At 33.6% G+C, this 17,306-nt stretch overlaps 1 protein-coding gene across 1 annotated transcript in view; it reads right to left on the bottom strand.

Annotated features, from left to right (window-relative positions):
- ATP8A1 (ATPase phospholipid transporting 8A1) overlaps window positions 1-17,306 on the bottom strand; it is a 279,653-nt gene that overhangs the window by 143,720 nt on the left and 118,627 nt on the right. The window contains exons 18-19 of the mRNA XM_044681740.1: window positions 3,259-3,331; window positions 368-473 (exon numbers count right to left, since the gene is read on the bottom strand). Coding sequence (XP_044537675.1) covers window positions 368-473; window positions 3,259-3,331 — 179 coding nt within the window. The remainder of the gene's footprint in view (window positions 1-367; window positions 474-3,258; window positions 3,332-17,306) is intronic.

The following is a 17,306-nucleotide window of genomic DNA, read 5'->3' as shown; positions in this document are numbered from 1 at the left end:
TAAAGAAGGAATAAACAGCATATGCATTGTTTTCTGTGTATCAGAAAATGTTTTTCATTTAAGTACTATTTAACTTCATTGTTCGGAGAGACTATATTAAAAATTGAAGCTATGCATTTTCATGTATTAAATTATCAATTGTTTTAATTAGGTGAATGAAACCAAAGTTTCCCAATTATGAAATAGAGACTTTTAGACTGCATGAAGTAGATTCTATCACATATTGATTATCTTACTTTTAGAAATGATACTGGTTCACTTTGGGAAAAGAGATATCTAGATAATCCTAAATCCTAGAAAACAAAATTTTATTTACAAACAGAAACATTTGCTTTGGTGAAAATTCCAAGAATCAATTAGTTGTTACCTGGAGATGCAGCTTGGTAAATAATCTTATCACCTTCTCGTTCTGGTACTGCTGTATGACAGACGGCCATCATTGTAAGAAATTCACATATAATCGGTGCCGTTGGCTGGAGAGAAAAGAGCAAATAGTGATGAGCAAAAGTGCTCATCAGTTAAGTATTCTAACTAACTAGGGATAGCAACATTACCAACATATCTTTCCAAGATTCCTTTAAAAATCAAACTATTTCTATGGGTTAAGATACGACTACCGTCAATTTATAAGTGAAAATTTGCACTGAAGAAAATGAAATAGGCAAATATTCTCGTCTGGGAGGTTTTAATTTCATAACTAACTCATTCAAAAAATATTAACTGAATTTCGTATTGCACATAAGATACTTTGCTATTCTACAATGGATGTAGGAAATAAAATGAAGAATAAGACATGATCCCTGCCCTCCTGAAACTTAGAGTACAGTTTAGGAAATTAAAGAGCATTACTAAAATGATAACTCATAGAAGTTCCATAGCCACATAAAATCTGAATTTTATCATGGCATCTGACAAAATTTTCCATGCTATTTTTGTGGATAAGTTGCTCTGAAATTCAGAGGTTTTGATGCACTGGTAATCAGTGTAGTAGTGAGGATTTGGAACTGGCTGAAAGAATCCAGACATGGACCAATGTGAACATGGAAGGTTATTTCTAGGAGAAATGCCCTGGGGAATCTGTCCTGGCTCTGTTTTATTTAACATTCTTATCTGTGACCTGAATGGAAGACTTAGGTGACATATTTATAAAATCTGAAGATGATAGGAAGCAGAGAGAGATAGCTGCATGACAGAATCAGGATCTAAAAAGACCTTCATAGACTAGAAAGATGGGTCAAATATAAAAATATGAAATTTAATAACAATAAATGTGATGTTTTGCATGTGGGTTTAAAATGATTGTCTAAGTGCAAGATGGAAGACACATCAGGTGAGGGACCATTATTTATCTGGCTGTTTCATATTTAGTCTTAAAAAACCAAACCTACTCAACCTAGGGTTGTTGTTGTTTTTGTTTTTTTCTTTTTGCATACAAAGGCCAATTTGAGTGAAAAAAAGTGTGACTTAGAAGCCAAGCCAACCTAAGGTAGTCATAGATTCCAAGTGGCAGCTTCCTCACACAAAAACATAGAGGATGGTAGTACAACACTTTGCAAGATAAGGTTTTTGGGGAGCTTCCAATCAAAGAGCCCAAGTAGGGCATAAGAGGGAAGGATGAGGAACAACTTTGGGCAGGGACGGGCTTGTGAGCAAGGTTTTAAAGAACAGAGGAATTAAACAGAAGATGCTAAAGGATGCTTCTAGGTAAAGGCAGCAAATGTGATCAAAGGTATCTGAAGTGGGAGACCCCAGAGGGCAGAGGGAGAGGGGGCAAAGCATAGCTTCATTTGGCTGGAGCTTATTGCACACAGAGGATAATCCCAAGAGATGGTGTTGGAAGGATAAGATTAGTGACAATGGGGGAGAAGATGGGTGGAAAATTCCAATAAAGGTGGCTCCTATTTTTAAATTCTTTCCTTTTGGCTTCTTTATCTTGAAGTTCTAAGCCTTTCTCAGAAAGGGCTAAGACAGCTTCCTGGGCAGTAGCCCTTTTCATTTCTGACAAAGTGGAATCTCACTTCAAAAATGATCTTCACAGAATTTCAAGAAGCAAAAAGTGGATAACAAGGTCAAATAATGTTTGATATTTCCATTAGTTTTAAGTGTTGTAACTTAACTGGCAGGGGATTTAATATAGTGAAAATTGAAGGAAACAATTTTGTGGTGACTCTAGTTCTACTAAAATCAGATTAGAGTTTTTATGTAGATCTAGATAAAATACGTTTCAGGGCTGGTTAATGGATGCCAAGGGCCAATATATTATTATTCAAATTTTAAAAATAAACTTCACAAACACCAAGTGGGGAGGCCTAGGTAGAGAGAGGTTGTCTGAGAAAAGTTGAAGATTTTGGTGGGCTTTAAGTGCAACAGGAGACAACAATGTAATATGGTAGCTAAAAAAAAAGCTGAAAACATTTGGCTCCAATAAAGGAGCCATAGTTTTTAGGAATATTCCTGCTCAACTCTGTAATGGAAAGACCACATCTGTGGTGTTGTGTTCAATTTCTGGGCACCACAGTTTAAGAAAGGAATAAGATGGAGGAGGGCAATCATGACAGTCAAAGCCCTTAAATTCATATCATATGAGCATTGACTGAAAAACATGGGGGATAGTTAGCTAAAAGAAGAGAAGACTAGGTTACCTGAGATGCTATGACAAGGAAAAGATTTTTTTGGTTGGCTCCAGAGAGGAAAAACAGGAACAATGCACAGAAACTGCAAAGTTAATTGCAAAGAGATCAAAGAGGTTTCATGTGAAGAAAAACTTTCTAACTTATCTAAAAGTAAAATGGGCTGCTTCAGGAAATGATAAGTTCTTTATCCTTTGAAAATTTCAGGAGAAAGAGAATGACTTCTTGATCCAGTATGCTACAGTGGACTCTTAGGCTGTCCAGGTTTCTACCAACACTGAAATTATGTGATTCTGTGAAAGCAGTATTCATTAGTTAGCAGGAATAAAGAGATCCACAATTAATTAATGAAAGGAATTTTTTAAAAAAACCCATAGGGTTTTGGTTATTTATATTATTAGACCAACTTATTAAAAACTAGTCATTTTTTGCCAGCTTATTAAATATGGATTCAGTAATGTTATTTTAAAATTTGGGAAATAAAGTGTACAAATGAGAAATTATGATATCCCAAACATTCATTATTTGAGAAGGAATATAGAGAAAGTAGTTTGTGCTTAAGAAGGCCCCTTTTACAATTTCTTGTAAAAATAAAAAAAAAAAAGGAAAAAGTTTCTATGCCACTTACATGATTGCTTTGGAGATTTTCCAGCAATGATGAATCATTAAATATTTTTTCTTCTCCAGGCTGTGAGCCCTGCCTAATTTGGAGATGGGTGGGGGGGAGAAGAGATGAAAAATTAGTTTCATTAGCATAAGCATGGTTCTATTAGTTACAGTTCCCAAGACAATCAACTAAACAATAACCAAAAAAAACCATTTAATAAGGTAAGCATAATATTTGTATTTCTAAAGAAAATATTACAATGTTGACTAACAAAGTCATTTGCATCAAGAATAAATGGATTAGAACCCAATATAGTCAATGTACTAAAACATGACTCATTTTTGTAATCTAATAGAAATGAAAAGTACTGTTGCAGCTGATTTTCCAGATGTAAAATTATGCCTTAGCAACATGAAATAGAACATTAAAAAATGTTAATTATCAGGAAAGAAATAAAGGTGCTTAAATACAGAATAGCATTTGTGGTGATTTAAAGATTTTTCTTAGACTTGTATTATTTATTTATATGCATATGTGTACATTTATATTTACATTGGTTTGTACCTGTTAGGAACTCTCTGATATGAGAACTAACTCCTCTGAGGTAGTCCAACGACTCATCTGTAATTAACTTTCTTAGAAGACTGTTTGCCTGCTGGGACACTCTGAACAATTGGGTGACACTCTGAACAGTTGGGTGATTGGTCTATGATCACATGGCTAGTACATACTGAAAGCAGCAATTGAATCTGGCACCAGTTTAAGTTTAGAACCTGTACCTTTGTAAATCATGCTCTAATTAAAGTAAGAGAGCAGAAAAAAACTTGTTTTCCTTCCTTGCCTCATAAATATAAATTGCTCCACTTCTCTGTGCTCAGAGAAGTGTTGGCTATGAACATACTTACTTCATTAATGATATTCACTTGACCTTTTTGAAACTTTTGTATAAAATCTTAATACTCTAAAACCATTATACGATCCTCTGAAAACTGAGACTAATTCCTATTTTAATAAACTGAGTAATCTGATTACCTAGAGTGGTCTTTATAACAACTCTTTATTGGACAAAGAGTATCAGTGTTTTTCCTTTTATTTCATGTTATTTATTAATATATCCTACAAGGATCATGTGGCAGCTATTTATTTATTTATTCATAGTCTAAATATTTGTCATTATTTAAAGCAATATAGTATCTCATTGCTCTTAGGATCACAGTCCATAAACACAATTACAAAACACTTCACGCAAATAAAGTTAGGCTTAAACAACTGAAACAAACATTAATTGCTCATGGGTAGGCTGAGTTAATACTGTAAAAATGACGATCCTACCTAAATTAATTTACTTCTTCAGTGTCATACCAATCAAACTACCCAAAAATTATTTCATAGAACTAGAAAAATAATAACAAAGTTTCATCTGGAGGAACAAAAGGCCAAGAATGTAAAATGAATTAATGAAAAAAAATGAAGGAAGGAAGCCTGGCTATACCAGATATCAAATTATATTATAAAGTGATGATCATCAAAACAATCTGGCACTGGCTAAGAAAGAGTGGTGGATTAGAGAAATAGATTAGGTAATTAACACATGGCTGTTAATATCTTTAGCAACTTAGTGTTCATTAAAGCAAAAGTATTCAAGCTTTTTGGGAAAAAAAAAACTGCTGGGAAAAAATGGAAAACAATGTGGCAGAGATTAGGCATGGACCAACATCTTATACCATACACCAAGATAAATTCAAAACAGATATTTGATCTAAAAATAAAGGGTAACACCATAAATAAATTAAAGGAACATGGAAAAGCTTACCTGTCAGACTCACAGATAAAGAAAGAATTTAAGACTAACTAATACAGAGAACATTACAAAAAATAAAACATAATTTTCATTACATTAAATTAAAAAGGTTTTTCACAAGAATTAGAAATTGAGGGGATATCCTTCGATTGGGGAATGGTTGAACAAATTGTGGCATATGTTGGTGATGGAATACTATTGTATTATAAGAAGTGATAAAAGGAGGATGGCTTCATAAAAAGGTGGAAAGACCTACATGAACTGATGCAGAACAAAATAAGCAGAACCAGGAGAACATTGTACATAGGAACAGCAATATTGTACAATGGCCAACTGTGAAAGACTAAGGACTTATGACAAAGAATGCTATCCACTTCCAGAGAAAGAATTGCTAGAGTCAGATCAAAGTATATTATCTTTCACATTAGTTTATTTATTGTATTATTTTGGGGCTTTGGTTTTATATGATTATTCCCTTACAACAATGACCAAATGGAAGTATATTTTGCATAATAATACATGTAAAATCCAGAGGAAAAAAGTTTTGCACAAATAAAAACAATGCCACCAATATTAGAAGGGAAACAACAGATTTGGGGAAAAATTTTATGCCAAGTATCTCTGACAAAAGTCTCATTTCTCAAAATTACAGAGAATTGGGTCAAATGTATAAGAATACAAAACATTCCCCAAACAAGAAATGGTCAAAGGAAATGAACAAGCAGTTCTTAGAGGAAGAGATTAAAAATATTCATAATCATATGAAGAAAATGTTCCAAATCACTACTGATTAGAGAAATACAAATTAAAACAACTATGAGATACCACCTCACACACACTGGTGGACATTTCTATTGTATGTATGATATGTGTCTTCTATCATGACATGAACAATATGGAAATATGTATTACATGAAAGTACGGGTATAACCTATATCAGATTATTTGCTGCCTGGGATAGGGGAATGGCAGGGAAGGAGAAAATCTGAATTCTAAAATGTTAAGAAACAATTGTCAAAAATTGTTTCTATGTGTAACTGAAAAAATAAAAAAAAAATAAGAACATTTTTTAAAAATGACCATAGTCCATTTAAACTTTTATTAAGATCATAAAGTTTAAGGTTGGAATGGACTTTAGAGAAAATCTAGCCTTTCCAGACACTAAGAAACAGAGATCTTAGTTGCTATGCCTAATAACATAGGAAGCTAGTGGTTTAATCATGTCTTTGAGTCAGTTCTTTCCATAGGTAGAGAAGATACTTCCCAAAGTTTTGAGCAAGTGGTTAAGTCTTGTATAAAATTTTGCCTGCATGAAGACAGCAGGACACTTAAAAACAAATGGAACTGAACTGTGATTGTTCATTTTATCAACTAAATTCCTTATTCTGATGATTCTACTCACTCCACACTACATTCAGAATTACCAAAGTTTCTATGAACCTGTCCCTTTTATAATTTCTTATCCTCTAATTTATATTATACGATATACTATTTGTTCAATCTTCCCCAACTCATGGGAAATCTCTTTTGGGCCACAACAAATACAGTTGCTATGAAATTTTGAACATTTGAGTCTCCTCCTTCTTTCTTTGATCTCTTGGACACAAAGACCAAATATACACAATTTAATGACTTTTTGGGTTTAGTTAAAATTGCTTTCCAGAAATGCTAGACCAAGGTCAAGCTTCATGCATAGTTCCTTAATTAGCTTGTCTTGCCATAACCTCTCCAAGTCTTCCATGTCTTACCATAATCCTGTCATTTTCCTCTTTTATCCCTATCATTTCTGGTGTGAGATATAACTTTAAACTACTTTTAAATTTCATTTATCTTTATTAGTGATTTGAAGCATTCCCCTTATATGGTTATTGACAGCATGGATTTATTCCTTTGAGAACTGTGTTCATATCCTTTGTATCTTAGATATTAAGACATCTTTAACAGAGAAATTTCCTGTGATGCATTTTTCCTAGTGAAGTTTCCCTACTAATTTAAACTGATTGAGTCTTTCTGTTCAAAACTTTTCATTTTTACGTAATAAAGTTGCATATTTTCTCTTTTATGATCTTTGCTATTCCTTTCCAGGTTTTAAACTTTCCCTGTATCTACAGTATCAGTACTATTATACCATATGCCCAATAGAGTAGTATAAATGTCACAGAAAGAAGAATAGCAGCAGAAATGCAGTGGAATTCATAGGGGAAAATTTTTCAAGGAAGGGCAGAAATGGTTCTCATAGTTTCAAATTTCTATAGACTAATTTCAAGAAAATGCATAAAAGTGAATCATATATCTTAATTATAGGAGAGAACTACAACCCTAAAAGCATCATTAAGACGTGATAGACTGTGTCACTGGAACACACACTTTTTTAAAAGGTAAGGCTAAAAACAGGGGAGGAATAGAAACAATAACATAATTAGACTATGGAGATCACTCTTCCAGAGAAAAGAAATGAACGCTACGTGTTGCTTTCAGATCTCAAAATTAGGATAGAGATGGAATAAAATTGAAATAGGAGACCTGAACAATTGAGGAGCTTCTCTCTGCTAAGAACATATTTAGTAAATCCTTGGTGGTAATTTCATCTCTTAGAAGTTAGAAGTGACAAAAAGGAATAGCCATCTTGAATCTGATGCTGACCAATGAGGAATTGATTACTGAAGTTGAAGCTAAAAGAATCTTAGGAAAAAGTGATGATGGAAAAAAAATCTAGGCAGAGGATGACCCTGATATATTACCAGATATTCATAGAGAGGATTTCAGAGTTCAAAGAAAAGGCATGTAGAATCTCATCATCTGTGAGTTTAAAAGGAAAAGCTAATTCAAGAGTAATGGAAGACATTAAGAACAAAATTCTGACAACACAGTCCCAAGTTATTTTAATGAAGGAAGGAGTTGCCTATGCCTTCAAAAAAACCTATGTGTCTAAACAGGAAACTCAATGGCAGGCTGAGATATTTAAAAAGATATGTATAAAAGGTGAAAGTGAATATACACAATTCAAGAGGGATACAAATGTTTCATAATTCTATAAATATGGCATCATGAAGGACAAAGCAGAAATATGAGTGGTGGCTCTTCATAAATGCTAACAATAAAAAGAATTTTCATTAAAACCTATGTTGAGGGCAGGAAGAACAAGGGAAAGACAGAATTGTGAGATGGGTTCCAAACTGGCTGTTGAAATACAGTGTGGCACAGTTGATAGACTGCTGGACTTTAGACAAGACCGCCTGGATTCGATTCTTTTACACTTAGGAGCTATATGACCACCAAGAGATCATTTAAACCATTTGAGTCTCAGTTTTCTTCCCTGTAATAATACATACAATACCTTATAGGGCTATTATAAGAGATAATGTGTAAAATAACATAAAATAAGGGGTTTTGTAAACTTCAGGGCATTATATGAGTGAGTTTTCATTACTACTTCATGACACAAAAAAAACGTTTCATGGGTCAGGGTCAAAATGGATAGAATCTCTAGAAGAGTACTACAAGTCTCTGAATTGTCCTATTTGACATTTTTTATTCAGAACTTGGATGACAACATAGGCAATGTACTTATTAAATTTTAAAAATTTATGTGATGACAACTTTGAATTCCAAAAATGATTTAGAAATGTGGGCCAAATCTAAGAGGATAAATTTTAATAGAGATAAATATATTGATGCAATTAGATTTTTAAAAGTTAATGGCATAAGTTCAGAAGATGTGGCTTGATAGCAGTCCATATGAAACAGATTTGTGGATTAATTCATATAGCCCTTCTGGACTATATGAATTAATAGTGTTATTTAATAGTCAGATGAATCCAATATAATAGTAGGCCAAGAGAGGAAAGGTTCAGTGTATGAAAGGAAGAAAGCAATAACTGCATTCATTATATTCTGCCAAAAATACTGTGTGCCATTCTGGGTCCCCCATTTTAGGAAGTATATTAACAAACTGAAAAGGTTCCAAAAGGGAAACTAAGATAACAACAGGACTCAAAACTGTATCACAAACTGGTGATTATTTAGATCAATGAAAAAAAGATTTAGGTAGGGGAGGTGAAGGAAATGATTGTTCTCATTAAATATTTGAAGAGTTCACATGAAAGGAGACTTTGACTTAATCTATCTCCAGAGGATTGAAAAAATTCTAATGAATGGCAAGTAGAGTGGGGAGAATTTTAACTCAATACAAGAACTAATATCTTATGTATAATTAGAATTTTGAAGCCCAGAAGCTGAGAAAGAGAGTTCTGGGGTTTAAAATTCTAATTATACAACTAATGGTTAGTAAATGCTGCAACAGAAAATGGTTATGCTCATCACTAAAAGTCTGTAAACAAAATCCAAGTGATTATGAACCAAGGATCCTGTAAAAATGTACTCAGGCTTTACAGTGGGTGAGTGTTTGGATGACTTTTAGGTTCATTCTAACTCTAAGATTCTATGATCCTTTATGATGAAGTTGAGGAAATTTAAATAAATGACAAGAAATTAGATTAATTTGAATACCAGTCATTACTAAATGGCAATTTAAATACTAATCAATAATATAGGATAAATTTACTACCCAAGATTTATCAAGTAATATCCTAATTTCAAAGGGAGATGATAGGGTATATTAAAAAAAAGATAAAACATATCTAGATATATCTTTATTCTAGTTAAACCTTGGATATTTGGTTCTTTTAAAAAATTCACAATTTTATCTGTGTTAGTTCCTCCATGGATGCAGATTACAACTACATGCTATCTTGTCCTATATGATTTCCTGTGTTCTCCCTCTCTTTAAATCTATAAATGATGTATCTTATATTTGGGGCTTTATTCTGATTCTTTTGAGTATGCAGGGCATATCATTTTACCATTTTAGTTGTCTCTTGTCTATTGGTCTCATTCTTTTGTTGTCATATTAACATCTTCTATCTGACTTTTTAAAAATATAAAGCCATTTACCAGATGATGCAACTTGATAATAGCAGGTAATAGCTAATAGTAGACTCTGTATATTTTCATTGTGTCTAGATCTTATGTAATTGTAATTCTGAGGTAGGTTTGTCCATTCGCAGTCATATAGGTCAGCAGTCATCAAGGATCACCAAGAAAACAATGGTATTAAAAAGGGAACTTTTGTAGTGACGAGGAGATGTGGGTCAGATTATTACTGAACTTTGAAATAAAATTCTCAGTTCACTATCAGGTTGGCATCCCACAATTTTTCTAAAAATATTTTAGAACATAAGATTTTTTGTTGATAGATGGATTCAGACATATAATTTCAGTATCAACATTTGGTTAACATTTTCTTCCAAGATCAATAGATTTCTTGGTATGGTAGAAGTCTGTATTGTAATTGGGAGGGAAAAAACCCCAACCACTTGACATATAAATTAGAAGAAGATATCAAATGTCAGAATAGAGCCTCAGAGGTGGCTTCCATTAATCCAATACCTGTATAGCCGATCCAGTACAATGCTGTGTGCCTAGAATCCAATGCCATCTACATGTCTGCCAAGTGTTCATCCAGTCTTTGAAGACTGCACATAAGAAGGGACCCATTCATTTTATTATCCAAAGCAGCCCATTCCACTCTGTAATGATTAGCAAGTTTATCCTTACCCTGAGACTAGATCCACTTCTCTGAAACTTTTATCCATCGTACTTATCCTCTAAGATCAAAAAGTAAGTCCAAATCCTTCTTCCACTAAAATCATGAGATGATTTTTAACAAGTCACCAAATTGTAGTACATTTTGATAAAATGCTTGTTTTAGCGTTGGGCATATCGTTTTATCATTTTTACCAAACAAACTACCATCATTTACCAACTCATGTTTCTGTTGGATGGTCATATAATTATGTCCTATGATGTATTATGAGGGACAAGAATAGCTGAGTACAATATTTGGGAGCGGTGGGGGGGGGAAGATCTTCTTAGCCCTTTTTCTTCACTTCTGCCTTTTAATCACCAGTTTCCTTCATAGTTCACTTCAAACACTACATCCTACATGAGGCTCTTCTTGATCCTATCATCTCCTAACACTCTCTCACTCACAAAAAGTTGCCTTCTATATATTTTGTATATGCTTACAGTTATATTTCTTTTTTTTTTAACCCTTAATTTCTGTGTATTGACTCCTTGGTGGAAGAGTGGTAAGGGTGGGCAATGGGGGTCAAGTGACTTGCCCAGGGTCACACAGCTGGGAAGTGTCTGAGGCCGGATTTGAACCTAGGACCTCCCATCTCTAGGCCTGACTCTCACTCCACTGAGCTACCCAGCTGCCCCCAGGTATACTTCTTTTTGACAGAGAATACTCAGTGCAATCCCTCAGGGGTGGGAAAAGAAGGCTGGAAAGAAGTGCCTGCTTTTCACTCTGTATATAAAAAAAGAATCATTGAATGATAGTCCATACACTTTGAAGTGCCTTCACTATAGCAAATTTTGTTGTAACTATAGTCAATGTAATAAACTCAAAGTCATGATCATGTTTGAAATGGCTACTATTTATTTTTTAGTAAACTCTGCATTTCAATTCAAACTTAATTTTAACTTAATTTATCACCTGCTATAGGATGTAAACTCCTTGAAGGGATGAACTATTTAATTTTTGTCTTTGTAGCTCCAGCACTAAGCACAATGCCTGACACATCACAGGAACTTAATAAAGACTTAACGATTGATTGGTTGAGTAAATAAATATTCATTAAGAAATTATCACCTATTCAGCACTGTGCTAAGCATTCTTGTTCCTTATACAACAACACAACAATTGTTTTTAAAGTAAGAGGCTGCAGCAGAATTTATTATGATTTTGCTGAAGAAAAAAAAGAGACAGAGGTAGCTATTGTGATCCTACACAAAAAAAAGACATAATTAAAATGAACAACCATGTTACCTTTTCAGTAGCCAAATGCATACTTTATCCTTCTCAGATATTTGGGATGGGGGTGAGCCGGTATTAAAAAATTTATGATTGAGACCAGATTATCATTCAAATTGGCAATTCAAGGCTAAGCATTTTTTCTGACAAACACAATAATTTTAAATAGTGGAAAGAGCAGATCTTAAACCCAAGAAGTTGTAGGTTCAAGTCTCACCTTTGCCATATACTGGTTGGGTGATATTGAGTAAGTTAATTAATGTAGAAGTGCCCTTTGGCAGCTCTCTATAATTATAAATTGTAGAGAATGTACCAATGATGGAGGGAACATCCTCATCTGGGAGTTTCTTATACTAAACAAATCAGAGGTCTATTCTCTATCCCTATCTGTTATTCATACACTGCTTCATAAAGCATAATATCTCTTGTTTTAGAAAGCAGTACTATATAAAGTACTCTCACATTCTTGAGTGAGATGAAATGACCAGTCCAGTCCTTTTCCCTATCTTCTCCAACAATACGGAACATAAGATACATCATCTCTGTCAGCTAAATGAAATAGAAATATTTATGTATGTATTTAATCTAAATGAGGGATAGCTATACACAAACTGATAGTTTAAAAACCAAAAGATGAAATCTCTGAGGTGTCAATGAATACCAGTGAGTGTGATACTTTTATAAGTTCAGAACTGAAGTATATCTTTTCGGAAATCCTCTATGTTGGCAAATCTTTATTTTTGTCAGCAAAAGCCATTTGGAGCCAAAACTGGCATATAAATTTAAATGACCTCACTAACCAACACTGGTCTTGGCCAAATATGAGAATGAGACAGGTCTTCTTGTGGAGAGTTCCAGAGATATTTCTGAGGGTAATTCTGAAAAAAGGTTCTGAAAACATTCTGAGTCATGGCAGTTCCTATGGAATAAGAGACTCAAACTTCCCAAATGTGGGGCTTTTTGAAAAATAATAATCATTTGTATTTATTCATTCCTACATGTTTATTAAAAACACACTCTCAGTTTTTCATGGCTATAATTCATAAATATGAACATAAAATTATCTACGGATCCAAGCTATTATATATGCACATATATAGTCAGTTGAACAAGTACTGTTTCCATTTCATTATCTTAGAATGACAGAACAGATGAGCTCATAATATGGCTATGAGAAATATAACAAAAGTGTCATACTCTTCTACTGTGACAGTATAAGAAATGCAGAGTCTAAACAACTACCATCAAAGGCTCAAAGTAATTTATTTTTGTAATTGTCATCAATTCATTCATTCATTTATTTATCTTCATTTATTTATTTATTTGTTTAGTTTATTTATTATTTGAGTTTAAATTAGTACTTATTTATTTTTATTATAATATATATAATACATAATAATAGATTTATATTATTTGTATTTATTACTTAATTCTTCATAATAGATTTCTACAAAGTTAAAGTATATTATATAGCCATGACAACATGGAAATTAGGGAGAGAAGTCTTACTTATAACCAGAAAATAAAAATAATCCTAAATTTCTTGAAATTTAAGATAATTTAGATAAAAGCATGCTAAAAATATGTCAGTATTGCCAAATCCAGAAATGGATAGGATCTAAAACATGTAAAACAAGAAAAAAGCTTAATCAAGGCTGACCCTTGCACACTATTACAATGACCACTAGGGGTCCAACAAGTGCCATGCATATTCTGTGTGTATTAGCAAATATACCCCAGAATTCATCATTTCCCACCAAAGGCACCTGGCCTAGTCATTTCCAAGTTCTGTGTCTTTTACCAAGAGTTGTTATGATTTAGAAGCAAGACATCTACTTGGAAAACCTAATGTACCCATCTGAGGGGAAAGAGGTACAGGGACACCTGTAAATAAATTCTAGTAATTTAAAAAAGGAGAAAGCAAAAAAAAAAAATTAATGTATACTCAGAAGAGTATAAAGTTTTAACTGGAATATTGCAAGTGCTGGGGTATGCTAATGAGATTCATAGATTTAAGCATTATTACATTGGAGTCATCTACAAATGCTCCAGAAAGTATAAATTATACTATATGTAAGAGAGATACTAATTACCAGAAAGCATTTTGCCATCTTTATACTGATTTATTTTTATATTTTATATTTATAATACTTTATATACTATGAGAATCACTGATCTGGACAATTTTGGGGTATAGATCAAAATATGACTGAAGGATGGGAAAAGAGGGCTGAGTAAAAAAGGTATATGCTTTTCACCAGCTTTACATTTCTATACCCATTATAACTGAGTCAGTGGCTACATATCAGCTTCAAAATATCTTCATTATGGCAAATTTTGTTGTAACTATTATCAGTGAAATAAACTCAAACTATGGTACAGTCATGATAATATTTTAAAGATTTACTATTTATTTCTAGTAAATTTTGTATCTCAAATAAAATGGAAGTATCTTGATTATCTATTCTTGTCATAGTTAACCTGAATTTTAATTTCAAATTTGAAAATTTCCCGGAATATAATGGTTTAAGTCAATTGCACATATCATTATGCAATTATTTATGGTTGATTTATGTTCAGAATGTACTGGCCTTCCCTTAAGAAGGTTCCACTACTAACTCATTATTAAAAGAGCATGCACTGAAGAGCTGTGCTCCCAAAAGATGATGGTGTAGCACTGAGCCATCAGAAGCCACTAATATTCATCCATATTGGAGTCAAAGAGAGAAATCTGCAGAAAGAGTGACTGAGTTTAAGGAGAATACCTGTGGCCACAGAATAGACCCAAATTAACTGGGCTCCAAAGGGATCAAACTTAAGACTTTGGCTATTTGTAGTGTGGTTTGTGAAACTTAAAAAGTACAACAGTTATACCTAGGCAAAGTTTAAGGACTAAACCTGTAATTTCCTTGTTATAGGGAAATCCTGCATGAGAGAACCCCCTCCACAATGCAAATTGGCTCCTTTGCAACTCATAGTCTTAGAGAGCTTTCCAGAGCATTGGAAGATTGAATGACTTTCCCAAGGTCACACTGCCTCTTTTATGGTTATATATCTACGATGTTGACATATGGCAGTGTCACGCTGATTGTGAGTTCAATTTTTATTACTACTATCCCCCAGAATAAAGACAGGTGAAAATATGAATCAAGAAAGCTTTGAATTAAATGGGGAAGGACAGGAGACAAGCACCCACAAAGATATTCTAAACCTGATTTAATAGAAAGGGCAAGGATAACATAAGCAGAAGAATATGCAAGCATTCAAGCAATTCAGGGGAGGCAATATTCAAGAAGAGAGTAGCAATAAAACCTGTAGTCTCATATGTTTAAGCACAAAAGTAGAAAAATTTGGGGAATTAAGAGATCCAAAATGCAAGAAGGATAATTTGAGCATAAATAAAAATAAGCATTACTGAAACTTGTTGAGATGGAACAAATTCCAAAAACATGGCGCTATGAGGACATGTTATTTGCAAAAGCAAAAGAATAGACAAAGGAGGCAGTGGAGTGGCTTGGTCTATTATGAAAATATTTTCATGAAAAAAAATTCAGGAACCTAATGAAGGAAACATGATAGAGTGTCTTGGGAGGATGAACAACAAAGGAGAAGCAGAAGGGATTTTGTCATGGAAGTTTACTACAGACCATCTGGCTATCAGGAGGAACTGGATGAAGATTTTGTGATCAATCAACTCTGGTGAAGGCATGATATACTAGGTAATGGGGACTTCAATGATCTAGACACATCTGGAGTCTTATTTCAGCCCAAAACAGAACATCAGATTAATCACTGATGTCACTGTAACTAGCTTTAATGACAATTTTGGCCTTCAGAAAGTGAAGAAAAGAGTAAAAAGACTGTTATTCTGGCCAACAAGGAGACATTGGTAACTGAAGTTGGAAGCGAAGCAAATGTGGGGTCAAACAATTATACTATCATAGATTTGGGGAAAGAAAGGAAAAGGAAAAATTTGAACTAGTTGGATATGGACCCTAGATGTGTGGGGATGGGTGGGGTAGATTTCAAAGGATTGGAGGGAAAAAAGGTAGTATGCAATTATCTCATATTTGTAGGGGGATTTGTCCCAAGAGGGATGGGAAGTTCTCAAAAATAAAAACTTGAAAACATAAATAAAAGAGGAAGAAAGTATAAAGAGAATAACATAGCTTCAAAAGGGAACACCAATTCATATTTTTAAAAGACAGGTAAAGAATATTATAAGCAAGAACAAATAACTGAAGTTAATTGGAAAAGAATAGCAAATTTATTTAAGAATAGTGTCAGGTATGTCAAATCCCAGAATAAGAAATGACAAACGTTTTCTTTTCCTTTTTTTAAAGGTAGTTTTGTGATAAGAGGAGAAGCAAAAAGGGGCAGAATTTTTGAGCAAGGAATTAAAATTGATCGAATGGCCAAATAAAAGAGAGAACACTAATTGGTCAATAACAACCATGAGGGGATTCTAGTGGAATGCCCCAAGTATATATTATTGATCCTGTGCTAGTTTGCAAATGAATAGAAGGCATATTTGTCAAAAGCTGGGATAGCAATTTGATAGGTGACAGAGTTAAGAATCTAAAAGGATGATTGGTGTTAATGAAATAAGATGAAATTTAATAGGGACAAATTTAAGAGTTGACACTTTGGTCAAAAAAAATCACAAAGTGTAGAATGGAGAGAAACAATTAGAAAATAGTTCATGTGAAAATGATCTGGGAGTTTTAGTAGATTACAAGGTCACTCTAAGTTGACCAAGTGGTCGAACAGCTAAGAACTATAATGCCATCTGAGGCTGTGTTTAAAGAGGTATTGTACCCAGCACAAGGGAGTTACTAGTTCTACTGTAGTCTGCTCTCATCAGGATCTATCTGAAGTACAACACTCAGATCTAGGAACCATATTTTAGGAAAATCACTAATAGAGTGACTTGGATGGTAAATAAGGTATGTTTGGCTTGAAAAAAAGAAGACCTGCTCAAGAACGGAGAGGAGGACTGTGTGCATGATAGTGGTTTTTGAATATCTGAAGGCTACTGTAGAAAATGGTTTAGAATAATTTTGTTTGGCTTCACAGAGTAGATCTAGCAGCAATGGTGGAATTAGAAGAGTATGAATGACACTTTATGTATATAAAAAAAATCTTCCTCGCAAACAGAACTATTTAAAATTGGAATTGGCTACCTCAAGAGGGAGCAGGTTGGCAAAGGAGTCATTCAAAGCCTGGATGATCATTCTTTGGGGATGTGATAGAAGATTCTGGGTCAAGTATCTGTTGGCCTGGAGGGTCACTGAAGTCCCTTCCAACTCTGATATTCTTTATTTTTGTGAGTCTGAGAATTTAAGGCTTTCTGGTGTTTAATATCTAGCTTATATATAGGACAATCAATAC

The sequence above is a fragment of the Gracilinanus agilis genome, chromosome 6 (assembly GCF_016433145.1).
Source record: "Gracilinanus agilis isolate LMUSP501 chromosome 6, AgileGrace, whole genome shotgun sequence".
In the NCBI taxonomy this organism is placed as follows: domain Eukaryota; kingdom Metazoa; phylum Chordata; class Mammalia; order Didelphimorphia; family Didelphidae; genus Gracilinanus; species Gracilinanus agilis.
This window is presented reverse-complemented; position numbering and strand designations above follow the sequence as displayed.